Here is a 27698-nt window from a genome sequence, read left to right as displayed (position 1 = left end):
TTTGAATGTGTATCAGAAATTTTTACTTGGTTTTGTTTAAAGCCATACTGTGTACATTAGGCAGTCTTCCCAACAAAAGAAAAGTTCAAATAAAAATCATAAAATAAAATCATATGAACATATACATATAAAAAAAAAAAAAAAGATACATTAACGCATAGGATTTTTGTACTTGCAAACAGTTTGCACAAGTCTTTCAGTTCTGTTTCTTTTTGTTCTTTCTCTTATTATTTTTTTGTAAAATTATAAAACTTATAAACGTAAAATGTACACTTTGTCTTTGAGGTGACCTCCAGCATACAGCTCAGAGACAGTTAAGGCCATGATAGTGTTGGAACGTTGCTACGACAACAGTCATTATGACGTCATCATTCCCTTTGAGTCAACCAATCGGATGTGATGTGCAGGTCACCTGATCCAAACTTGAGTCAGTCCAACATTTGTGAAAAGGCGGCAAAATTTTGTTTGTTTGCCGTCAGAGCGTTTGAGTTCGCGGTTTCTAGTCTGTGGAGTGTAAGATTTCAGCAAGACATTTTCAAGAGTTTATGGCATCATATTCATCTTTAAAAATCCTTAAAAGCATATATATATGTAGTAGATTTTATATATGACCTTTTTGGCATTTATTTCTGTGGGTATTCGCTTGCAGAGGTCTAAAATGTACATTTTACATATTCGATAACTCAGCTGGCACATTCATAAACAGTCGACTCTTCCCTGATTGGACGCAGCCACTAAGTAAATAATGCACAAACCACATATTGCTTGTTATATCTATGCATTCCCATAATGCCACTGCTTTAACAGGCACTCCATGTTGGTGTCGTCGTCATCTATATGCATGCCCCTCCGTGCCTGTAGGGGGCAGTGCATAAATGACTTGACCTCGCAAAATGTGCGTTTGTGTATGAGAACGTGTTTGAGTGAGTGTATCAGTGTATGTGTGTGTTTCGAAGGACAGATGGCACCGTACTGTCCACAACTTCCCTTCATACGGACGAGAAACGAATGCTTTTTCGCCCAAATAAAATGAATTAAAAATCACTTAAAAAAATGAAAGGAAAGCAGAATGACCACATTAAGAGTTGCTTCTCTTCCATCCGTCTCGCTCAGGCTTGTTCTTTATCGGTTCTCCACAGCTGCTCCTTGACCTCCGGTGGCAGAGTGTTGAAGAGATCCTCCTCCACGATCAGCCCGGAGCGCTTGAGAAGGCGACATTCGGAGAGCTCCACCGGTAATCCCTCCAGCCGGTTGCCGCGGAGCTCCAGCTGCGTGAGGCCCGTTAACTCTCCGAAACGCGACGGCAACACTGTAAGGCAGTTATTTCCCAGATTCAGCGTCCTCAGCTTCTTACACTGGAACAGCTCGGGTGGCAATGTCTCGATCTGAAACGAAAAAAATCCCCAATTATTTCATTTGTTAACATTAAAAGGCAAAAATTGAAAATTTTCACCACTAGAGGTCGCTTATTCGAAACAAAGGCGTAGCTTAATGATGGCTTGATTTTGTGGTATCATGGGAGGTGTTGTCTTCACCTCACAGTCGGTGGAAAAGACTCTGGCAGAAATCATGTTCATGGATGCGATTATTAACGTTACTGTAATATGAAGTAGAGCAGGACTGAGTGTTGTAGGAGCAGAAACAAGGCCGCTGGAGGGATTGTTGATGAGAGACGAGCGCAACACACGGCTCAAGAGCAGCGGGACTTTTATTATGCCACAGTCACCGCTTACACTTCTTGCGATCAAGCGTATGTGGGGTAAAGCAGCGCTGTTTATCATATTAGATACATTTGCGTGTTGAAAATTGTTATAATGCTCGGCGGCTGCTATGTGACACATTTGTTGCACACTGCAGTAAACTAGATCGATTTTAGGTGTGGTAAAGCATGGTACTCGCGGTAAATCAAGAAAACGAGATTTAAACAAGAAGGCTTACTGTGTTGAGCTATATAACATTAGTTTGTATTCATTCATCGACAGAAAAATAACAGTTGTTCCCTTGTCTGATAAAACAAATAATAAAGCGTCTTTGGTGTTTCTGTGGTTTCTACAAAATAAAATCGTGGGTAACGCGGGTATGATGTCATTGATAGGCGAGTGGCGACACAGACACTGGTTAAAATTGCTTATTTCTCTGGATTTAAACATTCTTGGAAACATTTGGGATAATGTAAGTGCACAAGTCAACAAAATATATAACACTGTTCTAGAGGTTTTTGGATATTTTAATCCAATTATCTTACATATTGTGCCTTTATGTTAGTTCAAAAATGAAATTAATTTTCATTTTAGGGTGAACTATCCCTACATTTACTAATACATTTTCATTAACTAACATTAACAAAGATGAATAAATATATATTGCTCATATTACTCCATGTTAGTTAATACTCTACTAAATAATGTTAACAAATGAAACCTTATTTGTAAAAGCATTACCAACATTTTTAAACTTAAATGAACACTTTATTTGTGCATAATATTTATTAAACTCACAGAAAATATTCCTGTTATGATTAAAACACAAGTGTTTGTACATGATCTCTTTTTTTGTGCAATATTAGGTTATTACACACATTAAATTTTTCTATTTGCACAGGAAAATATATATAATTTACCTATTTTTTGAGAATTTAAAATGTGATTTTAAAGTCCCCCTGTGGTGAAAATCAAGTTTTTACTGTTGTTTATTTGTCTATGTGGTGTTTTTAATGTGCTTTAAGACCAGTGTATCTCTGAGCTGGTGAGTGGAGGCGGGGCTAATTAGCATATTCATATATCCACGTATATTAAATGAAGCAAGGGCTACACCCTTGCTTCATTTAATATACATGGATATATAAATATGTTACATTCAAGCTATTTTAAAAGGCATGAAGAAATTTGTTTCAAAGAAAAAAACATTTAAATATGTAATTTTGGTGATTTAAGGGATAAAATTATTGACTACAAGGGGACTTAAAAAATAAAAAATAAACAAATTTTTTTTTTTGCTGTATTTGATTGTAGCGGTGCTACTTTAGTAGACCTATCATTTACATTGATTAATTGTCAACCGTTATTAATTACACGTTATTAATTAACTCAATATCTGATAAACCTTTTAATTATTTTTGTCAAAGTAAAATAAATGTAATTTATGTAAATGTATACTAAATAATGTAAAATATAACTGTAAAATTTGATTTCAGCTATTTCAGTTTTGTTCAGCACATAATAGATAATGTAGTAGGTCAGAGTAGGGTGATCTGGTGTCTTGGTTTGGGTTTATTTAGCAATAATGACCAGCTGATTGGATTGATACGAGAAACCCAAAACCAGCACGGCCTATGCAGGGAATCGTTTGTTCGGCAAAACAGTCAGTTATCCGTTTTAACAGCTGTAATGCTACAATAATTGACCGCAGAATGCCACGACTGACCAATCAGAATCAAGTATTCCAGAGAGCTCTGTAATATAATCTATCTGTAATAAACAACGTGCCCCATTTAAAGCCACTCGCTCGGCAGGGCGGAGACCCTGAAAACATATTATACACAGGAAAACCAATTATCTCCAGAGTAAGCTGCTAATTTTGGCCCACACACACACGCACACGCACACACACACACACACTCTAAAAAAAAGCAAACATATGCATCTAGTTATGGTCCACCTTGATTCTCAACAAATACCACAAATTACACAACTCATTAGATAATAATGAGCGAATGAAGGAAACGGGAAGAGAGAGAGAAAGAGAGAGAGTGTGTGTGTTATGTTAGTATTGAGATAATATTGTGGTTTTTATTAATATTTTTATATTTTCCATTAGGTTATAGACCAAAGGGTCTATGTCTGTCTATATAGTTTTTATTGATTTATGCACACACATATATACATACACACGCACATACATACATGCACACACATACAAACACACACATACATTTTTTTTTAATGGTTTTAGTTGTAGTTTACTATAATAACCCTGGTGCTCACACTGCTCGACAGGAGGTCCCATAAACCCGCTATTTTCAGAAACATGCCACACACACTCTCAAACACGCCCGTTACTAAAAACAACCACAAGTGCACGTCAAACTCAAAACACATGAGAGAGACAGGTTTTGTGTGCTGCATAATAATGTTCCTGGACTTTATGTCTGTACATTCCCTGTTTACCTCCTTGGAATTATCTGACTCGCATCCAAAGAATCCAGGTTCAGTAAAACAACGGCGCCGTATAATGCCACTTCCACCCTAGAGAAAGCTCAAAAGGGCGTTTGACGGATAGGTGTGCACAACAGGCATTTGAGGGTGTGGAAAGAGCCGAGTTGCTTTGAAATCAGGAAGACCGCAAACAGGATTTCTGGACCCGTTCATTCAGACGTGAGCAAAGTTAGTATAATGAAAGATTATGAAAACATCTTTGAAATGACGTGCACTGATGAATCCTTCACAATAAGACCAAAGCTGAATTTTCAGCATCATTCAGTGTCACATGATCCATCAGGAGTCATTTTGCTGAATATAAAGTTTAAAAGAAAAGCATTTATTTCAAATATAACCTTTTGTGACATTATAAAATGTTTTTACTGTACTTGCTCAATTAAACTACTAATTTCTTTTTCTTTTCTTCTTTTTTGAAACACATTAAATTGGTTATCCACCTTTTTCCTGATGAGTCTACTGCATTTTGAATTATGGGAGGCACTTCCGGTTTGGGGAAGTTCCACTCAAAAAGACTGAAACAAATAATTTCAGATGATAAGGTTGTGCTACAAATGATCCTTATCTGTCCGTTTTATTCTCCGATGTCAGAAGAATAACGCGACATGATATAGCAAATATACGTGGCGAGAGCTGCATTCTTTTCCTCCTGATTATTTTATTTTTTTCTTTGTATTCCACACATATTCTGCTCACTTGTGGACTGCTTTCCCGATTCAATTTACGATACATCCCATGAATGATTCACTGGAAGGCACTGAGAATCTTGTTTTTCTCTCCAAATCCTCACGTCTCATTCCAGGTTTGTTTTCACACGGATGCTTTAAGATATAATTGCCTCCACTTTTCACTTCTAATCCCTATTAGCAGTGTGTTCTGGATTGTTTCTAAAGCAGGTAAATACAATATTTATTGTCACAATGGCAGAAATCACTTTGAAAAGGATACCAGATGGTGTTATCTGAGTTTATGTCTATCTTTCTCTGTAAAACTGCAGCCGACTCAAAGTCAGATAACACGTCTTATGAAATCTCTCAGGAACATGAGGTGACGTGCATATGCAAGTCTGCACATTTATGCTCAACTCACTCTGTTCGCAGTCACCGCGAAGTACTGCAGGTTCTGTAGGAAGCCGATGTCCGGAGGGATGCTGGTCAGGTTGTTGTGGCTGAGGTCCAGGTAACGCAGCTTCCTGCAGAAGAACAGCTGAGCGGGAATCTTCTCGATCTTGTTCCTGTTCAGGTAGAGTCGCTCCAGGTTGGTGAGGGTGCCGATCTGGATGGGGATGTAGGCGATCTGGTTGTACCAGAGTTTGAGGCACACCAGTCTGTGGAGATGCTGGAAGCTGATGATCTCCTCGATGGTCTTCAGGTTGTTGTCCTTCAGATCAATCTCCTACAGAGAGAAGTTATGATGTGCACATCAGAATAAATGAACAGAGCCCAAGGGGAAATTCCTATGGTAAGCAGCCAAACTTTAAGAAATGAACAACATTTATGTGATGAGGCAAGTTTAAAGGGGACATATCATGAACGTTTATGACTTTTTCCATGTTTAAGTGCTATAATCGGGTCCCCAGTGCATCTACCAAGCCAGAAAATGTGAAAAAGGACTTTATTTTGGTAAGCCTTTATCTGCAAGCATGTGAAAAAAAAAACGAGCCGTTCAGATTTCGCTCCCCTAGTGACATAGGAAGGGGATCTTATTATAATATTGCCGCCCCTTAATCTGCACGTGCATGAGCAATGTAAGGCTGAACACCGTTACTGACAATCCTCATTTTGGCTGCGTGAGATTCTCCTGCTTTGTTGTTGTTGAGCAAACGAAGTGTGAACTGTTAAAGCTCCGCCCTCTTCTGGAAAAGGGGGCGGGAGCAGCAGCTCATTTGCATTTAAAGGGACACACACAAAAACGGTGTGTTTTTGCTCACACCCAAATGGGGCAAATTTGTCAAGCTATAATAAATGATCTGTGGGGTATTTTGAGCTGAAACTTCACAGACACATTCTGGGAACACCAGAGACTTATATTACATCTTGTGAAAAGGGGCTTTATAGGTCCCCTTTAAAGAGGACCCATTATGCCCTTTTAAAAAGTACTGATTTTGTTTTTGGGCTCTACTAGAATAGGTCTGTCAGTAACGCTCTGGGGCGCGTTTCCCGAAGCGAACTATGGTCGCAAGTTCGGTCGTTACCAATAGAGTTCAATGGGACTTACGACCATGGTTCACCAACGATGCTTTCGGGAAACGCACCCCTGTTTAGTTCCTGTCTCTATGAAGCTCCTCCTTCTGAAAAGCACAATGTGCTCTGATTGGTCAGCTGGACCAGTGTGTTGTGATTGGTCAACTGCTTCGAGCGTGTTTGGGAAATGTCCCACCCCTTACCATAACCACAAGTTTCAACACACTACTAACTAACTCAACCAGGCCCCGCCCCTTTATTTTGCATGTGAATTATTTAAATGAGGAATATTGTGACGTGTTTGATAACCCAAGACTACAATGGAGGCGTTTCAGAAACAGTAACACTGATATAGAGAAGAACTCCCGCTGGAGGAACATTTTTCATGCTCAAACAGCAACATTACACACTAAAGAAAAGCATAACAGGTTCTCTTTAAGACACTCAAGTCATCTGATTTTACTTGCATACATTAGTTCTGTAGTATCTAATTATATGCACAGGTTTTAAGATTACCTGTAGATTGTGCAGGCTGAATATGGAGTGCGGGATCCTCTCTAGATCACAGCGCACCAGCTCCAGCTCCGTCAGGTTCACCATCTTCTTCAGACTGTTCAGAACCATCAGTTTGGTCCCTTCGTTATTGATAGACAGCTTCTGCAAGTGAACGCCAACGTCCGTCACCACCTGCAAGGGGAAAAAGACGTACTTGAATCATTATTTTGTCCTAAAAAAAATTGCAAAATGCAATTCCGTTATTCCGATTAAAAGCAAAACCAGAACAGTAGGACAGTTATTAGAATTTCCCTACTGGTCTTATATCTTCACTCTATATATTAAATAAAAATTTTTGTAACATTTTCTTCAGAATATTTACAAAAAGTACCTACACTAATAGCGTAGCACAATGCATAAATACAGTAGCTATTTAAATATTGGTAAGCATGATCTCTGAATGAAAGTCATGAGTGGAACTATTTGTTAAATATAGTTAAAATATATTAATAATATATAATTATTTATACAACATTCATTTATATACAAAAAATTATAAAAAAATCTGTATATAATATAAAAATATAATAATAGGTTATACAGATTATTATATAGACAAAAGTATGATCATTAATCAAAATATTTTACAAAAAGATAAAATAATTTTTTTGTAGGAATATATATATTTAAATTATATATTATTTCAACTGAATTTAAAATATTTATATAAAATTTACCTTTTATTTTTGGGAAAAAATTATGTAATTTTATTATATTCATTTTAATTATATAATATTTATATAGAAATAACATTTATATATAAATTAAATAATATATATATATATATATATATATATATATATATATATATATATATATATATATATATATATATATGTGTGTATATATATATATATATATATATATATATATATATATATATATATATATATATATATAATTTATTTTGTATTATACAGATTATTATATAGACAAAAATATTATTTATCAAAATACTTTACAAAAAGATTACATATATAAAATAATAATATATTATTTGTATAAACAATATATATATATATATATATATATTATATTATATTATATTATTTAAACTAATTAAAAGATATATTATTTGAACTGTATTTAACACATTTATATAAAATCTTCCTTTTTATTTTTCAGTAAAAGAAACAAAACAAAAATCACATTTTTTGTCTTTATAATAATATGCACTGATAAATAATGCACAACAAGACCAGGAACATGTATTAAGAAAGTAAACAGTCTCAGTTTTAAATTTAATCTTTCATCAGGATGGTATTACCGTCATCAGATACACATACTGTGATATGCTTCCACACAGTAAGAATTTATGAATATGAATTTATGAAAATGTATGTATTTCTGTCTTTAACTTCATCTTACCTGAGGCAGTTTAGTGAGGTTGCTCTTCAGCCGCAGGACCTTGAGCCTCTTGAGCTCCCGTAGGCCGTCGATGACGATGAATCGGTTGTTCTCCGCGCTAAGGTTTCCAGTGAGATGGAGCTCGCTGAGGTTCTTGAGGCTGTAGATCCACAGCGGAATCTCTTAATGTCTGTGAACTTTATGTGTAGTGATTTGAGGTTCTCACGGAGGAAGGCCAGAGCGGGAGCCTCGATCTTGGCCGGTGTGTGGTAAAGCCACATCTCCCTCAGGTTAGACAGCTGTGCGATAATAGGCGGGATTGTAACGTCAGGGATCAGCTCCAATTTCAGGACCTGGATGAAATTATGAAATGGATGGATGAAAAAGATAATGAGTGCATTTTTTTATACTTTCTCCCATAGCAAAGTAATATGCAAAAGCAACATTACATAAACTCTTCTCAAGTTGATTAGGCATCCTAAAAAGCTGATTGGGCAATGGTGTGAGATTGGGGCGTGACCATATTTCATTAACCAATAGCACAGAGGATCTTATTCCGGAAGCCTTGTTATTTTGCAGTTCCATCTGATGTCAGTGGCACAGAAATTACACCCTTCGCCTTTAACAACAAAAGGCCTGAAAGAAAAAAACCACAAACCATGTGGGAGGAAATACCTCCCACTTCCTTCTCAGCTGTGAAGCAAGAATGAAACGTATATCATAAGGAGGCATCATAATGCACACAAGCGGTTACTTAAGAAGAAGCTGATTTGAACTTGTGTAGGGCTGCACAAATTTGGGGAAAAAATTAATTCATATTTTTCAGTTAAAATCACCAGGAAATCTTATTTTTTTTACAATCTGCCTCCATTTAGTTATCAACATTCAACTTCCTATGATCCAATCAATTACCGAAGGACAAAAGCGAGTCCCGCCCTACATTTTTTCTTATTCCAGAGGCTGATTCACTTGGGAAGAAAAGACTATTGCAAGCAACTTCCGTTTCAGGCCGACTTTAAAGATTTCAGTTTAAAATGCTATTTTGTTAAAGGTGCCCTAGAATTAAAAATTGAATTTATCTTGGTGTAGTTGAATAACAAGAGTTATATATAATATTATATTATATATATATAATCAATATGACATAATAATAATAATAATAATAATAATAATTATTATTATTATTATTATTATTATTATTACTACTACTACTAAATACAAATATTTAATATTAATTTATTATTTATAAAAATGATTAATACTACTATTACTAAATACAAATATAAACAAAATAAATATTATTGTAATATTTCACTGTGAAATAAAAATTAGTTTAGAGAATTTTTATTTTACAGTAAATGTTAAATTATAATACTAACATTTATGTCTTTTTCATTTTCAAATGTTAAACCATCATCTATAACAATTTATTTTGGCGGTAAACCTCATGGAGTCCTTAAAGCTTCTCTTTTGTTGACAACAGCCAGTTTATAAGCACTTCTCATTACAGGTATTGGAAGATGTTGCGTTCTCAAATGCATGTTATTATCATCCCAAACTCAGAGAATGGCCCTATTTCCACCTGGTATTAAGATGCGTTTTGGTTGACGAGGGAGACACGTTCCTGTTTACACCTGGTGTTTTAATCTGTCTCTTTTGTCCACTTCTGTCCTGATTTCTTCGAGGGGAGGGTCTATGGGCTTTTTCAAATCTTTCAATCTCATGGACAAAATAAGCTCACGCAATTTACATATGAACAGGACCGGAAACGACAGAAAAACCTACAAAGAACAGCAGCTTTAGTTTCTGCTACTAAACAAACAGTGTGTGTTAGAAATCAGAAATGGTGAGAGAACATTGTGCTTGGTACATTTTTCATCTTCAAAATAAACTTGGGTCTTCAGCCGACAAAGTTTAAATCCCGTCTGGCTAGCGCGATTCCCATAATGTTTACACATCAGGTCAGTAGATGGAGAGTAGGTGGTCTTTAGTGGCTGTTTGAACACATTCGACCACTAAAGCATTTACACTACAAAAGCAATCCGGTTGAATGAGTTTTCGACTACCTCTGAAAACGTTTTAGACCCCTTTACACCTGTATTTAGTAAAGGTGTAATGGTACATGTATTCGTCCCAAACCGTACAGTACAGACGTCATGGTTCAGTTCAGTTCAAGCAGTTAGACGACGGATACAGTTAGTCACAGGCGATCCACACTGCACGCGGTAATGCAATGCTGTTTGCTAACCACCACAACAGGAATAAGAGCAGAAGAATAACAGCGGATACGCAAATGACCGCTTGAAAACAAGTCCTAGATAATGCGCACGCGTCTAATGCGTCGTTCTGTGCTCAAGGACAAAAGAGGATACTTGGAAAGGCTCGCGCTCTCAACTGTGCGTGAAATGGACAGGAACGGGAAAATTAAGTATTGGAGGATTAGGCTTAAGCTTTGAATGTTTAAATATAGTTTTAAGTGGAGCAAATTGTAACACTCCTAATGCACAAGTTTTATTTTTCATTCTGTTTATTTTGCACTTTTATAACATTTAAAGTACTTTTTACTTGTACTTGTACTTTTAAAGATGCTTTTCAGCTTTTGTAGCTGATTGTGGTCAAATACCTTTTGTTTTTATCAGCCCTGCAAAAAAATATGACCTATGCAAGAGTGCATTTTGTTTACTGCTTAGTGCTCAATACACTATAGGAGGCTGTACTGACCAACTAGGGGACTAAATGCCGCTAGGTGGAACAAACTGTGATTTGCACTACTGTCTGTTCAAAATAAATGAAAAGTAACCTTGCATTGTGGATTTGTTCCTTTGTCGGTTACTTTAGTTTAGGGTCCAATTCTCACTATTAACTAGTTGTTTATTAGCATGCATATTACTAGGATATTGGCTGTTTATTAGTACTTATAAAGCATATATTAATGCCATATTAATTCCACATCCCTTAATCCTACCCAATACCTAAACTTAACAACCTTAATAAGCAGTAATTAGAGGTTTATTGAGGCAGAAGTTAATAGTGAGAATTGGACCCTAAAACTAAAGTGTGACCATTTTTCCTATTATACCAGAATCATACTGAACCAGTGACCCCAAAACCGAGGTACGTAATCAAACCGTAACTTCTATGTACCGTTACAGCCCTAGTATTTAGCCTGGTATGCATCCCAATACCAGGTGTAAACAGGGCCCATGTGAAGCAGCGTTTACTGTGAACCGAGATGCTCTGATTTTTTAAATTAAATCGCAGCCTTTGCCATTTGATAATTGCGATATCGAGATTTTGGATTCATTTTGATTAATTGTGCAGCCGTACTTGTGTGGGTACAGCAAGTCTACATCAGGCCTATAAGCATGACCTTCTAACATGTCTACTTGAACCTTTGAATATGCAACTAGTAGGTCGTTTATATATACAAACATTCAAGCATGCAATCCTACACACCTCCAGCTCTACCAGGTCAAACACCGTGTCTGGAATCCCGCTCAGCATGAAGAGGTGCAGCTCTAGTTTCTCCTGCGAGTTCTTGGTTATCCTCTGTCGGAGTTTCTCCAGAGTCCATTCGTTATTCAGGTTCAGCTGCCGCAGTTTGTTTTCGCTAACCTCCGACAGGAACACGGCGAACCGCTTCGAGTACAGCGGGTCGTACTGGTCGATCATGTGCAGCATGAAGGCAAAGTCGTTCTTCACGTCCGGGATGTCGCTGTAGCTGCTCTCCTCGCGGATTGACTCGAAGGAATATCGTTTTAGCGAGCGGCTAATTATCCAGTAGAGCGTGTACATGCATATGAGGCCGTAAACCACCACCAGACTGATGTAGAAGCAGGCCAGGATCTTAAAAAGTGTGGCCAGAGGATGAGCGCAGTGGTATGTGCGATAACCGGTCAGCCGCTCGATGTCCACGGTGCATGTCACGCTGAACGTGATGTAGTGAACGTAGTACATGGTGTAGCAGATGATGATGATGAACTGGAAGACTTTGATGATTATCTGGCGGATGTAAAGGCGGTGAACGATGTCGCCCTCCTCCACATGGATACGGAACTTCTTCACCTGCAAAAAGAGGATGAGATGATATACTCGGAATATTTGGGCTCTGTTCCGAAACCTAGTGAACTACCTTGCTGTCTACTACCTACATAGACAACTGCATAGAAGGCATTCTAACTGAAGATCCATGTAAATGATTTACTAGTTAAAATTGTGACACATATTAAATAATAATTCAATAAAATAAAACAAAAAAAAATACCGTAAATAATTATTGAGTAAAATATAATAAATATAAAAACATATTTAATAACATTTATCAATGAACCTAAGATTAAATAAGTATGTTTTATTTATTTATTAGTATATAAAGCAAGTATATATTTATACATTTTAAATATATATTTTTAAATGACTACTAATAAATAAATATTTATTTAATAATATTTAGTAATACTTTTCAGAATGGGATGAAATAAGTATTTTATTTATTATTATATATTTACATTATAAATATATTTATTAAATATATATTTATTTAATAATATTTAGCAATACTTTTCAGCATTGGATGAAATAAATATATTTTATTTATTAGTATATGAAGTATGTATAAATGTGTAAATCATAAATGTGCATTAAATATATTTTAATAGATAAATATTTATTTCATAATATTTAGCAATAATATTTTAGCATTGGATAAAATATTTTGTTTATTAGTAGATGAAATAAGTATAAATGTATAAATTAAATTATATTTATTTATATATCAATATATAAATATTTATATATCAATATTTATCAATACTTTTTAGTATAGGATGAAATAAGGATGAAAAATACATTTATACATTATAAAATACATATATATCTAAATATATATAATACTATAATATAATAAAATACAATACTAACAAAATACTAATATCTAAATATTTATTTAATATTATCACTACTTTTCAGCTTCGGATGAAAAAGTATATATTTTATTTATTTATTAAATATATATTAATATATACATTTTGGTAATATTTATCAATACTTTTTTTTAGCTTTGGTTGAAGTATGTATTTTTTTTATTTATTAGTATATGAAATTAGTATAAATGTATAAATTAAATTATATTTATATATCAATATATAAATATTTATTTAGTAATATTTATCAATACTTTTCAGTATAGGATGAAATAAGCATATTTTTTATTCATTAGTATAGGAAAAAAAATATACATTTATACATTATTAAATAAATAAAGCATATGCACACACCTTCTCAAACAGTGCCTTGGCCTGCTCCCCTTCCTTCTTATCCAAGACACCCGTCTCCGAGCGGTCCACGATTCCCTGCTCAATCCGGGACTTGGTCCTCTGCAGCATTGGAACGCTCGCTTCCACATCCTGGTCACTCACGCTGGAGGCTTTCTTATCCATCGAGCCGTTCATCTTCCCTGTCGGCTTTGGGTCGCTCTCCTCCACCACCGTCTCAGACAGCGCACGCGTCGTCCACGGCGAGTCGAAGCATTTCAACAGAATGGACACAAAATGCTCCAGCTTCGAACTGGTCCGCGGAAACTTAAACCAGAAGTTGCTACATGCTAGAAAAATCAGGGTGTGCAGCAGCACCAGATACGGGAAGTACTTGGCGAACCAGTGGAGCTTGTTCTCGTAACATACGGCGTCCACGTAGTTGTACTGGTGTCTGTCGAGGTCGTACTGGATGCCCTTCGGTTCGGAGTTGTGCGCCACGCTGACATTGAGGTGTTCGCAGGTCTGGTTGACGACCCATTTGCACGGAAGGCAAATCATCTTGTCCTGCGTGACCTGCAGTGTGCCACCGAACACTGCGATCATCAGCATGACGATGGAGATGTAGTCTGTGAACACGTCCCACCATGGTTTCAGAATTCGATACGCCGGCTGAGTGTCAGCAAAGTACCGCAACTCAGTGATGGGAATCATGACGGTTTACCTGAGAAACAGAGAGGACAAGAGTGAAAATGACATGGGCAAATAATAATTGGCAACATCATTTCTACTTTTTTTGAATACGCTCATTTCTACAATAAATGAAAATAAAATGAAATTAAAGGTACAATATGTAAGATTTTTAGATGTAATATACAAAAACCATGAACGGTGATCTGCACAGCTGAATCATCAGACTAGGTAAGCAAGCAAGAACAACAGCGAAAAATGGCAGATGGAGCAATAATAACTGACATGATCCATGATTACATGATATTTTTAGTGATATTTGTAAATTGTCTTTCTAAATGTTTCGTTAGCATGTTGCTAATGTACTGTTAAATGTGGTTAAAGTTACCATTGTTTATTACTGTATTCATGGAGACAAGAGCTGTCGCTATTTTCATTTTTAAACACTTGCAGTCTGTATAATTCATAAACACAACTTCATTCTTTATAAATCTCTCCAACAGCCGTTAGCCACGTATCACAGCCTCAAATTCATTCAAAATCAAATGTAAACAATGTAACAGTATGCATACTCACATAATCCGACGCATGAATGACGAACACTTTATAAAGATCAATTTGAGGGTTATATTAGCTGTGTGAACTTTGTTTAGGCACTGTTTAAGGCCACACAACTTCATTCTTTATAAATCTCTCCAACAGTGTAGCATTAGCCGTTAGCCACGGAGCACAGCCTCAAACTCATAGAGAATCAAATATAAACATCAAAATAAATACTTTACTCACATAATTCGAAGCATGCATACAGCATGCATGATGAACACTTTGTAAAGATCCATTTGAGGGTTATATTAGGGTTACATTGAACTTTGTAAATGTGCTGTAATATAATCGAGAGCTCGTGTGGCAGGGAGCACGCGAATTAAAGGGGCGGCGCGCTGAAAAAAATCGGTGCATAGTTAATGATGCCCCAAAATAGGCAGTTAAAAAAATTTATTAAAAAAAATCTATGGGGTATTTTGAGCTGAAACTTCACAGACACATTCAGGAGACACCTTAGATTTATATTACATCTTGTGAAAAAGCATTCTTGGGCACCTTTAATATATTGTGTGTTTTATTAGACAGATGAGCAACTGTTTTGATACATTTATAGACAGAAAACTAATCATTGTTATTTAGCTCAGCATGTTTAGTCTTATTGTTTAAATCTCGTCTTCTTGATTTACCACGAGTACCATGTTTTTACCATGACTAATATCAATCTAGCTTACTGCAGTGTCTCATAGCAGCCACCGAGTGAATGCACAGAGTAGCATTATAACAACTTTCAACACATAAATGTATCTAATATGATAAACAGCGCTGCTTTACCCACATACACTTGACTGGAAGAAGCGGAAGCGGCGACTGTGGCATAATAAAAGCTCCACTGCTCTCGTCACATGTGTCGCACTCGTCTCTCATCAACAATCGCTCCAGCGCCTCGTTCAGCTCCCACAACACTCGCCCTGCTCTGCTTCATACTACAGTAACATTAATAATCACATCCATGAACATGATTTCTGTTCGAATCCCATCCCAATTCTTTTCCGCCAGCTGTAGACGTGAAGATGCTACGCATTTGTTTTGAATAAGCGACCTCTAGTGGCGAAAATGTACATATTGTGCCTTTAAATTAAAAAAAAAAAAATCCATAAAAGGTTATTTGTACAATAAAATACATTAAACAAATAAATAAAAATATTTTGCATAGGCATTTCATATTACGCTTAAACTTTTGCAAAAGGTAAATATAAAATAAATGAAATAAAATAAATAAATAAAATGTTTAAGCCTTTCATATTCTCATCTCAGCTGTTCGCAAAGGGTATTTCAAAAGGTAATTTCTACCTATCACTTCGCTTCAGAAGGCCTTTATTAACCCACTGGAGTCATATGGATTACTTTTATGATGGATCAATGTGCTTTTTTGGGCTTTAAACATTCAGGCACTATTTTATGCCATTATAAAGCTTGGAAGAGCCAGGATCATTTTTCATATAACTCCGATTGTGTTCGTCTGAAAGAAGATCAAATCATATACACCTAAGATGGCATGAGGATGAGTAAATTATGGGATAATTTTCATTTTTGGGTCAACTATCCCTTTAAGATGTTCACAGAAAGACCAGAAGTGTTAAGACAGTAAACAGAAGAAAGTAATAGAAGAGGCCGTTTTGATTTCACGCTGAAGATCTCTTAATAAACTCTGAGAAAAATGCATGTTTTATAATGACCTTTAACCTTGTTCTGTCTGCTGCCCGTTTCACTTCACACTCAGGGTTTCACTTTCCAAGCCTGTCATTTATTCTTTTCCTTACAGTAGCTGTGAGTCAAAGCTCAGATCATGGACATGGGAAGTGGCTGAAATGAGTCAGCAAAACATCTTGTGCTGTGCAGTGTTTGTGGGAGTACAGTTACACAGGACAAGAAAACTCCATTAACCACATGCACGCACACAAATTCAAAGTTGTACCTAATTTTAGCATTCATTTCAGATGCATGCTTGGCTTATAAAGGCCATTTATGCCCCGAGGTTTCTTTATGGCGACTGGCACAACATCATTAGGGTTCCTAGATTGGATCTCAGAATTGACAACAGCTGCTGTCTGCTATAGTCCGGACAAAAAAAGTATGTCCCAATCATTGTATGCTGAAAACAGGATGCCAAAAGCACCCGATGAAATAATATTTATGATGGATTTTTAAAGTTTGCATCCATTCATGCTTTGAGCATTCCTATTCCTCAAAAAAATAATTATAACGTCACTTTTGATCAATTTTTTGCATCCTTGCTAAATAAAAATGCATTATTTTTTCAAATAAAAATCTTATCGACCCCAAACTTTTGAGCAGCAGCGTATGAACCTAAAAAAGCAAAATAAGGATATTTTTATTATGATTATGTAAAAGTAACAAGAGACTTGTATTGTAGCTACATGTTTACTTGCAGAAGCAATCAGGGTAGTATTTTGGCAACGCTAAAGAAATACATATTTTTAGTGCATAAGCATGTGAATTAGGACACAGCCCCATGACTATATGACTGCGAAACCTCTCTGGGAGGTTTAATGATTGTGCAAGAATGAAAGCTAAAAAGTAATGATTCACATCAAAGGATGGACGGACACACACACACACACACTTTAGCCATGATATAGTCCAAAATCACCATATAATAGTCCATATGATTTGAGCACTACATTTCAAGTCAAACGAAAGCCTTGTTTGAGTAACAGACCAAAATAAAAAGGGGAGGAGAGAAGGAGAGGAGGGACGGGAGAAAAAGAAAGAGCTGGTGAGTTTATTAGCTGGGGAAAAAGGCTAATGGGAGCGAGACAGGAGAGAGAGAACACAAGTGAAGAAGAGATGAACAAAGAAACGGCGATTTAATGAGGCATCCAGTCAGACAGCCCGTAATTTCCCGCTCAAAATCAATCATTCCAGGATTTAGACGACTACAGACACCAAACAAGTGTTTGTGTGGGCCGTATGCGTGTGCTCGATGAAGAGTCTGGAATCAGTGACTCAGTATAAATTGAGAATCACCCCGACTAACGTCTATACTTAGACTCGGAAAGGCTGGGAATTTTCCGTTTGGCATTCAGGAGCTGGAGTGAAAATGCAGAAAAGGCCCCAGCAATTGTTTATTGGGAGACCTTGTAAAAATTCCACGTTGGGCTGAAACGATTCCAAGTTACTAGAGCACCTCTGTTTCAAAACATCCTGTAATGGTTTAAGATGAGATGCTTTAAAATCTTACATTATGTGGTTTATTTAGTTAAACTACTTAAAGCTATTTGGATGCATGTACTCATATGCAAATATCCATATGTATATGAAACACCCTGTGTCTGCTTAAAATGCATGTCTGCAGCTCTAGAGGTGTGCTATTACTTTACTCAAAGAGCAAAAACTCTCAAAGGCTCAAGTAATTTCTAGAGAATAGAACATCACTATAAAAGTCCTACACACAGAAACCTTGCACACTGAGTCTGATGCGTATTAATTAATACGTTGTGAGAAAAAAAATAGCAAAACAGGCTAAAATGGCTTTGAATTGTCAAAACACCTCTCAAAATGCAGAAAATTGAAACCGATCCTGAATTTTTTATGACGGATGAAAGTTTCGGAGGCAACATGTGTGTGTGTGTGTGTGTAAACGTGATTGACACAACGTGACGTCATATTTATTTTTTAATGAGCAGAAATTTCGGACAAGAATTTTGGACTCCAATTCTGGAATCAGATACTTAATATAAAAAGTCCTATCCTATACTAAACCTAAACTAATCTTGACAAACCATGTATCATTTGAAAGCTTACAATCTCTAGTTGTCATATTTGGTGACTGATTTTCAAAATAAATTATAGAACAGCAGTAATTTATCAACCTGTAACAAGAATATTTTCATACTCATAAGGTGTGTTCAGACCTTTATTTTGAAATAGCGATGAACATTGGTAGAAACCTCAGTTTGTTTTCATGCCAAGAGTTCAAAAGATAACATCCATTCAATGTTTTGAGAAAAAAAGGTCTGAAAATGTTTTAAATATAAAGAAAAAAAATTATAGATTTGCCATTTGTGATGTGGCGGTGAGCTATAACGTGCCACATCCTGCCAAATTGCCCATACTAATTCTGAATAGGATGTCTACTTCATAAATTGTATGAAAATTATGGAAATATAGGTTCAGATCAGTCAAACCATATATGGAAATGGAGGCACCCTTATATGGTCAGTAATGGAGCTTGGTTGTCATCTAGTGCAAAGTTTGGTACTGTGGCCAAACAAAATTTTACTGAAAGCTCATTTTTTGAGATATCAACCTGAAATTTGGAACACAAATTAAAACATGTTTTGTAAAATATATTTTATATAAAATATTATATTTTTACATTTTACATTTTCATAAACTTAAACTTCATAAACTGGGAAAGAGAATTATGCAGTGTTATCTTACATTTGATCTAATTTGCTTATTTGTTCTTATTGTATTACTGACTGTATACTTGTCTTTAATAATGTTTAAAAATTAATATTAGTCTAGTTTATTAGTTAGTTGTTCTTTAGGCTGCAGATTTTTGTTCATGTTATTCAGCTGCAACAGAATGTTTTGCAAAAAGATACAGAATTAATATGTTTGATATCTAAATCATGTTTAACTTTTTTTTTTTTTTTACCATATTGGAATTAAAACTGGGAAACTGGGAATCGATAAGCAGAATTGGAATTGCTAAAATTCCAATGATACCCGACCCTAGTAAGTGTTATTTTAGTAATATTTATATACTATTATAGTATATACTAATATTTTGAATTAGCTTTTATTGCTATATGAAATTTTAATTTTAATTTTCATTTATATCAAAATATATAACCCTGTTCTAGTGTTTTTTGGATATTTTAATCCAAAAATCTTACATATTGTGCCTAACTTTTTAAAATTTTATTTCAGTGAACAAAAAACAAATTTTAACAGTTTTAGTTAACTATTACAACATAAACCAGTAAGCAACCATGCAAAACACCCTATGAGCAATATGCTAAAACTATATGCTGAAACCCTAAAGCAATTCCTTGGCAAATACTTACAACACCCTATTTACATTAACGCCTCCCTATCTCCCAAACACACACTGTCTGAATATTCACACATGATTCACACAAAGATAAAAACATATACTTACACTCTACAACCAACCATTCACACACCATTCACACTTGCATTCAGATGCTCCGCAGATAAATAACCCACAAACACCATAGTTGGTACAGTCCTTTGGGGAAAAAGAAAGGCACACTAAATATGTGCTGAAGAAGAATATAACACTTGTAGGACAAAATCATTCTGAAAAGCAGGAAAACAGAAATAAAATTCACCCAAAATGACAATTTTGTCCATATTTACAGACTCAAATGACTGTTATTATCTTTATTCCCCACCTCTTTCCTGTATAATGAAAGTTACAACATACTGGGGTTTTCAAGCTCCATTTGTGCACTATATTTAAGAAAATGTACCATGTGATTTGCAGATAATTTTCCTATCCATCTCTCAGTCAGTCATATGTGCTCATCACAATGCAAATGAAGTGAATAATGAGGGAATTCATTTTTTTTTGGGTGAAATATTCCTCTGAAAATCAAAATGCACATATAAAAGGTGTCTCATGGGTCTCAGCTGAAAGTCTATTAACAATTAACAAACACAAACCTTTGTACGCACACACAACCGCCTTCTTTGCAAAGCTGGAAGCACTTTACTAAACTTCAAGTATTTCAAAAGCGTCTTCTAAACAGGCAATTTCCTCATATCCTTCAGAAAGTAAACAGAAGATGCCGCCTGTGTGTGTGCATTGAGGATCAGCTTCTTTCCTTTAGGAGTGATTGGAGATGTGTTGTTTTAACACAAGGCCCTCTGAGGGTGTTTGTCTCCGTCCGGCTCCTCACACTGTCTACTGATCCAGTCTAGACCAGCGTTGGCCGTCCATGAGACGTCTGTTCCATCACAATAATCTTTGGCAAAGCCATGAAAGTGTACACACACATTCTCCTCGTTTATCGCGTGCTCGCTTGAGATAAAAGCCTCTTTCTTTGAATGTAATTACACTTGACATTTTCCCTCAGCGTTCTGGCTTCCACACTAAACATCCCATTCCTCATCATAATAATGAGGGTAATACTTCATATAGCAAAAATACCTCAATTCTTTCCCTCATAAATGTAAATTAATGTTATAAATACTTTCACAAAGTAAGTGGCATTCACTACTCTCATAACCTCTAGAAAGCAACGTCATCTAGCTGACAAAAAAAAACCTTTATCAGCAGGAAAGCTGGAACAAGCTACTAAGACAGAAACTGCATTCTCTGTGTTTGTTCCTACTTCTCTGAATCTGAACATTGTGTCATAATAACAGACTGTTAGATTTATATGCACTACAGTGTGTGCTCCCCTGAGTTGTCACGACAAATACAGCACAAGATATGGTTGACAAAATACAACAGGACCTTCATTGTGAGACCTCTAGATCAGAATATGACAGAATGTCTTCTGGTGGAACTGCTAAATCGCTTTAAGGCAAAAAAAAAACTTCTATAATGGAACATCCCGATCACTATATATGAAAAAGAATCTTCTATACTGAAACATCTTGACCATTATTTGGCAAAGACATTTATAGCAGAACATACTGTTCCAGTATAGGTTCTTTTCCATATAGTGATCGCATTGATCACTATATCGTAAAGAAACTTCTATAGAAGAACATTGCGATCATTATATGGCAAAGAAGCTTTTATAGTGGAACATATTGTTCATTATATGGCAAAAAATATTTTATAGTGGAACATATTGTTCCAGTATAGAAGGTTCTTTTCCATATAGTGATCATCTTGATCACTAATATAGCAAATAACCTTCTATGGTGGAACATCTTGATCACTATATGGCAAAGAACCTTCTACAGTGTAATATTATTATCATTATATGGCAAAGAACTTTCTGTAGTGGAATATCTTGATCACTATATAGCAACAAACCTTCTAAAGTGGAACATCTTTATCATTAAATATGGCAAAGAACCTTCTATAGTGGAATATCTTGATCATTATATGTCAAAGAACCTTCTATAGGAGGAACATCTTACTCGCTATATGGGAAAGAACCTTCTATAGGAGGAACATCTTACTCGCTATATGGGAAAGAACCTTCTATAGGAGGAACATCTTACTCGCTATATGGGAAAAAACCTTCTATAGGAGGAACATCTTACTCGCCATATGGGAAAGAACCTTCTATAGGAGGAACATCTTACTCGCTATATGGGAAAAAACCTTCTATAGGAGGAACATCTTACTTGCTATATGGGAAAAAACCTTCTATAGGAGGAACATCTTACTCGCTATATGGGAAAAAACCTTCTATAGGAGGAACATCTTGACCACTATATGAACCGTTTTGACCACTATATAGAACCGTATTTAGTGGAATATCTTGATCACCATATGGCAAAGAACCTTCTAAAGTGTAACATCTTGAGCACTATATGGCAAAAAAACATTTATAGTGCAACATCTTGATCGCTCTAAGGGAAAGAACCTTCTATAGTGGAACATCTTGATCGCCATATGGCAAATAAGCTTCTATAGTGGAACATCTTGATCATTATATGGCAAAGAACATTCTAGAATGGAACATCTTGATCACTATATGGCAAAGAACCTTCTATAGTGGAACATCTTGATCACCATATGGCAAATAAGCTTCTATAGTGGAACATCTTGATCATTATATGGCAAAGAACATTCTAGAATGGAATATCTTGATCACCATATGGCAAAGAACCTTCTAAAGTGTAACATCTTGATCACTATATGGCAAAAAAACATTTATAGTGTAACATCTTGATCACTCTAAGGGAAAGAACCTTCTATAGTGGAACATCTTGATCATTATATGGCAAAGAACATTCTAGAATGGAACATCTTGATCACTATATGGCAAAGAACCTTCTATAGTGGAACATCTTGATCACCATATGGCAAATAAGCTTCTATAGTGGAACATCTTGATCATTATATGGCAAAGAACATTCTAGAATGGAACATCTTGATCACTATATGGCAAAGAACCTTCTATAGTGGAACATCTTGATCACCATATGGCAAAGAACCTTCTATAGTGGAACATCTTGATCACCATATGGCAAATAAGCTTCTATAGTGGAACATCTTGATCATTATATGGCAAAGAACATTCTAGAATGGAACATCTTGATCACTATATGGGAAAGAACCTTCTATAGTTGAACATCTTGATCATTATATGGGAAAGAAGCTTCTATAATGGAACATCTTGATCATTATATGGGAAATAAACTTCTATAGTGGAACATCTTGATCAGTATATGGTAAAGAAGCTTCTATAATGGAACATCTTGATCATTATACGGGAAAGAAGCTTCTATGGTGGAACATCTTGATCATTATATGGGAAAGAAGCTTCTATAGTGGAACATCTTGATCATTATATGGGAAAGAAGCTTCTATAGTGGAACATCTTGATCAGTATATGGGAAAGAACCTTCTATAGTGGAACATCTTGTTCATTATATGGCAAAAAACCTTCTATAATTAGTTATCTAGAAAAAAATGAAGGCAGATAGAAAGAGGTTTGTTTTTGTGGACAGCACTGGAGGGTTCAAGACTACAATAGCACTTTAAAGATGTACTTTCTCCTAATGCGGGTTTGCAGTGTCTACATTTGCAATTTATTTCCAATTTATGCATATTTATATCCTCACATTAAAGGATATTTTGTTATTTTGGAAAAACTGCACAACACGTTACAGATCATCAGTACTTAGAGCTCTCTACAACTATTCTGACGCCTTTCTGAAAGAAAAATCATATTATTGACAATATCTCATGAGTATATATGACCTGTTTTAACTTATTACATGCTTTTAAAGTCCAATAGTGAACACATGAAATAAAGTCTTCTTCCGTACAACATTTTGTCCTGGGTCCCGTGAAATCCAGGTGCGTCTCGCAAACACACACAAAGGGTCTGTTGTTTAATTCGCTCTCCGTTTAGTTCCCCCAAGGGCATACTGTCCCCATCTGCTGCTAACGGCTGGTATTAAAGACAGACATCACCCAAACACATCATCTCTAACCATCACAGTCTGTCCAAAAGAGCTGAACAACATACTGAGATACAGAGTCAGAATTGAGGTTTTAACATGTCAAATTGTCTTTACGTGTTGAAATCCTATGGCTCCTCTGCTGAAAGGGCTTCACATAATGACACTGAAATTAACACTTGCTATTTCTCGCCACTAATTCAAACTACCTGCATCTACATGCCAGAAAGACTGACTCTAAAGTGCTATACTGATGGAGTTTCAACCACTCAAAGCAATTAAACATGCATTTTGGTATGAAACCACACTTTCAGCCGTGGAAAGTGAAATAAAAAGCTCTTATCTCTTAGTTTGTAAAAACAAAATGCATGGAAGTAATGGACGTTTTATGGGAGAAGGCCTAACAGAGTCAACTCAGGAACCTGATTAATCCGATTCATTTGTCAATGAATCATCTAGTTTTGAGAACTGGAATAAAACAAATTCACTGAAAAGATCAGAAACAAAAGAATGATTCATTCACAAATCAGATACATTTCTCCCACAAACATGCCAAAGAGATCAAGGGCAGATTTCAAAATTTTCAGTGAGCAATGACCTAAATTATGGTCTGTTCCTCACAAAAAGCACTGTAGAGTGAGTTTGTTACATTAGACAGCTTTTTTATTTAATTAATTAAAAATCTCAGATTCATTAACTGATTTTTGACATGACACAGTATGTAAAATTTTTGCAGCTAGAGGTCGCCTATTCAAAAGCATATTCAAAAGGCGCGGAATCATGGGAGATGTTGTCCTCACCTCACAGCCGGCGGAAAAGAATCAGGACGGGACTTGGGCAGAAATCATGTTCATGGATGCGATTATTAACGTTACTGTAGTATGAAGCAGAGCAGGACGAGTGTTGTGGGAGCTGAAACAAGGCCGCTGGAGCGATTGCTAATGAGAGACAAGTGCGACACACGTATGGAGAGCAGTGGGACTTTTATTATGCCACAGTCTCCGTTTCCGCTTCTTCCAGTCAACCGTATGTGGGTAAAGCAGCGCTGTTCGCTCTGCGGCTGCTGTGAGACACTGTTACACACTGCAGTAAGATAGATCGATTTTAGAATGTCATATTAATAATTGCTGCATGGCTTGTGCTGATAAATGGCATGCAATTAAATACAAACGTATTATATGATGGAGAAAATGCTGTATTACTGTTACTAAAAATCAAGCTGCATCTGATTATGCTATGTTAGCTACTTGAAAAAAAGTGTTTTTCTCTGAGGCATGGTAAAGCATGGTACTCGCGGAAAATCAAGAAAATTAGATTTAAACAGTAAGACTAAACGTGTTGAGCTATATAACAATGATTCGTTTTCTGTCTATAAATGTATCCAAACAGTTGTTCCCTTGTCTATTAAAACATATAATATATTAAAGCGTCTTTGGTGTTTCCATGGTTTCTACATTCTTGGAAACATCTGGGATAATGTAAGTACACAAGTCAACAAAATATATAACACTGTTCTAGTGGTTTTTGGATATTTTAATCCAAAAATCCTACATATTTTACCTTTAAAATAACTGTTTTCTGTGTGAATATATTCCAAAACGTAATGTATTCCTGTGATCAAAGCTGAATTTTCAGCATCATTACTCCAGTCTTCAGTGTCACATGATCCTTCAGAAATCATTCTGATATGATGACCTGCTGCACAATTTATTATAACATTTATTATTATTGTCAGTGAAAAAATTGTTTAGGATTCTTTGATGAGTAGAAAGTTCAAAAGAACAGCATTTATCTGAAATAAAAGCTTTTGTAACATTATACAGCGCCGTTTAAAAGTTTGGGGTCAGTACAATTTTTTTTGTTTAAGAAATTAATACTTTAATTCAGAAAGGATGCGTTAAATTTATCAGAAGTGACAGCAAAGACATTTACAAAGTTACAAAAGATTTCCATTTCAGATAAATGCTGTTCGTTTGAACTTAAATCTTACTGATCCCTTGTAATGGGAATGAATCATTTCAAGAACTGCAAATACACCAATTAACTCAGAGATCCGACTCAAAAGATTGAATCATTCACAATCAGACATCAGTCTGTATTCATTCCCTTTGTTCTGAGGCATTTGACTCATTCACAGATACTAGAAAAGGGCATTTGATGAGTTTATGGGGGCGTATGGCGTCCCACAGACATGCAGGCTTTGGGTTTTACACCCCACACTGCAGCCAGTCAATTACGGGTGTGTCCTGCTCAGATAAACCATGCTTCCTGGAACGCATGCTGAAAAGACATCTCCACACGCATGGAGACAAAACATCAGGCCTGCACTTGTTCAAAACGCACATATCTCTCGCCCTTAGGATCAAAATCGAACCCTCACCCAAAGCAAACATCATGTTACAGGATGCAAATGATGGAAAAAGCACAATAAAAGTAGCCACTTCTGTGCTATTTTCTGAAGTGATACGGCAGCTTTGTGTGAAAAACAGACCCTCTCAGTTGCACAATGGCGGTACACCCATTCTGAGGTTTAAACCTACAACCAACAGGTTACTAGCCTACATTTTTAACCACTAACCCACAACACACCCAGCAGAGAGTGTCCCAAAATCAATCCATTACTACAGTAAGTGGAGAAAAACACTTGTATTTTTATCACTAGCCCTATTTGTTCAGAGTCTTTCAATCTTTTAGATGCCATCGTTCTTATGCAAGGGACCCCCATCCTAAAATTTAAAAGGCAACTATATATTTTTATGTATAAAGAACCAATTTATACTTTATACTCTATTCTATTCCTATGGTACTCTTCTGTTAGATGCATTATTTAATTTCTTATTTATTCTAGCACTTATATATATTATAAATTAGATATACATGTACACACACATATACATATATATATATATATATATATATATATATATATATATATATATATATATATATATATATATATATTAGGGCTGTCAAACGATTAATCGCATACAAAATAAAAGTTTGTATGTGGGTGTACTGTGTGTAATTATTATGTATATATAAATACAAACACATTCATGTATATATATATTTGAGAAATATTTACAAATATATTTATTTATATTTTATATAATTTATTATTTATTTATTTTAACCATTTTGTTATTTATTTAAGGCAATTTTATTTAGTTAGTTTTTTTGTTTATTTATTTTACACAGTTTTTCTCTGAACTTTTGCTTGGACCCCTTAGTGCTCCCATGCAAACCCCACTTTGAAATCCTCTAGTTTAAAGGGGCCCTATAAAATTACATGATATGTTATATTAATCAGATCAGAACCACGTATAGACACAACCACTGGAATATAGTCAAAAATCACAAGCACACAAACACAATAATTCATTAATTTATAGACTAGCTCAAGACACACAAAGTTAAGCGCACATACTCAGTCCTTGGCCTGCAGTTTAATGGTTTTCCGTGGGTGGAAAATTAAAGCTTGTCTTGCTGGTCTGCTAAAAGCCTTTTGTGTTGTCGAACACACCCTGAACACACTCAAACCCCTGAGAAACACACACATCTGCGCAACTCACCGGCCTCGTTACTGAGTGGATCTCTGGCTCCTGTGGCGCATAACTGATACATGTCTTTCCTCCGGTCCACGGTTCCACAGCGGCTGCCTCACACTCCGCAGCCCGAGGAAAGAGTTGAGGAACGCGGCTAAACCACGCCCAGGAATACGCGTCAGCTGCACCTCCCGGGACTCGTCTTCTTCGAATCCTACT

The 27698-nt window shown here is 35.8% G+C and overlaps 1 protein-coding gene across 1 annotated transcript; it reads right to left on the bottom strand.

The window, feature by feature from the left end:
- On the bottom strand, positions 1-27698 carry lrrc8aa (leucine rich repeat containing 8 VRAC subunit Aa). The gene is given in 8 exon segments (XM_048165587.1): positions 1-1385; positions 5304-5609; positions 6914-7084; positions 8321-8484; positions 8487-8652; positions 11756-12364; positions 13576-14275; positions 27507-27698. Coding segments are annotated over 7 exon segments (2382 nt in total). The 5' UTR covers positions 14266-14275; positions 27507-27698; the 3' UTR covers positions 1-1109.

Source organism: Megalobrama amblycephala, linkage group LG18 (assembly GCF_018812025.1).
Source record: "Megalobrama amblycephala isolate DHTTF-2021 linkage group LG18, ASM1881202v1, whole genome shotgun sequence".
Lineage (NCBI taxonomy): Eukaryota > Metazoa > Chordata > Actinopteri > Cypriniformes > Xenocyprididae > Megalobrama > Megalobrama amblycephala.
The sequence above is the reverse complement of the archived record's forward strand: the minus strand, read 5'-3'. Positions and strand labels throughout refer to the sequence as shown.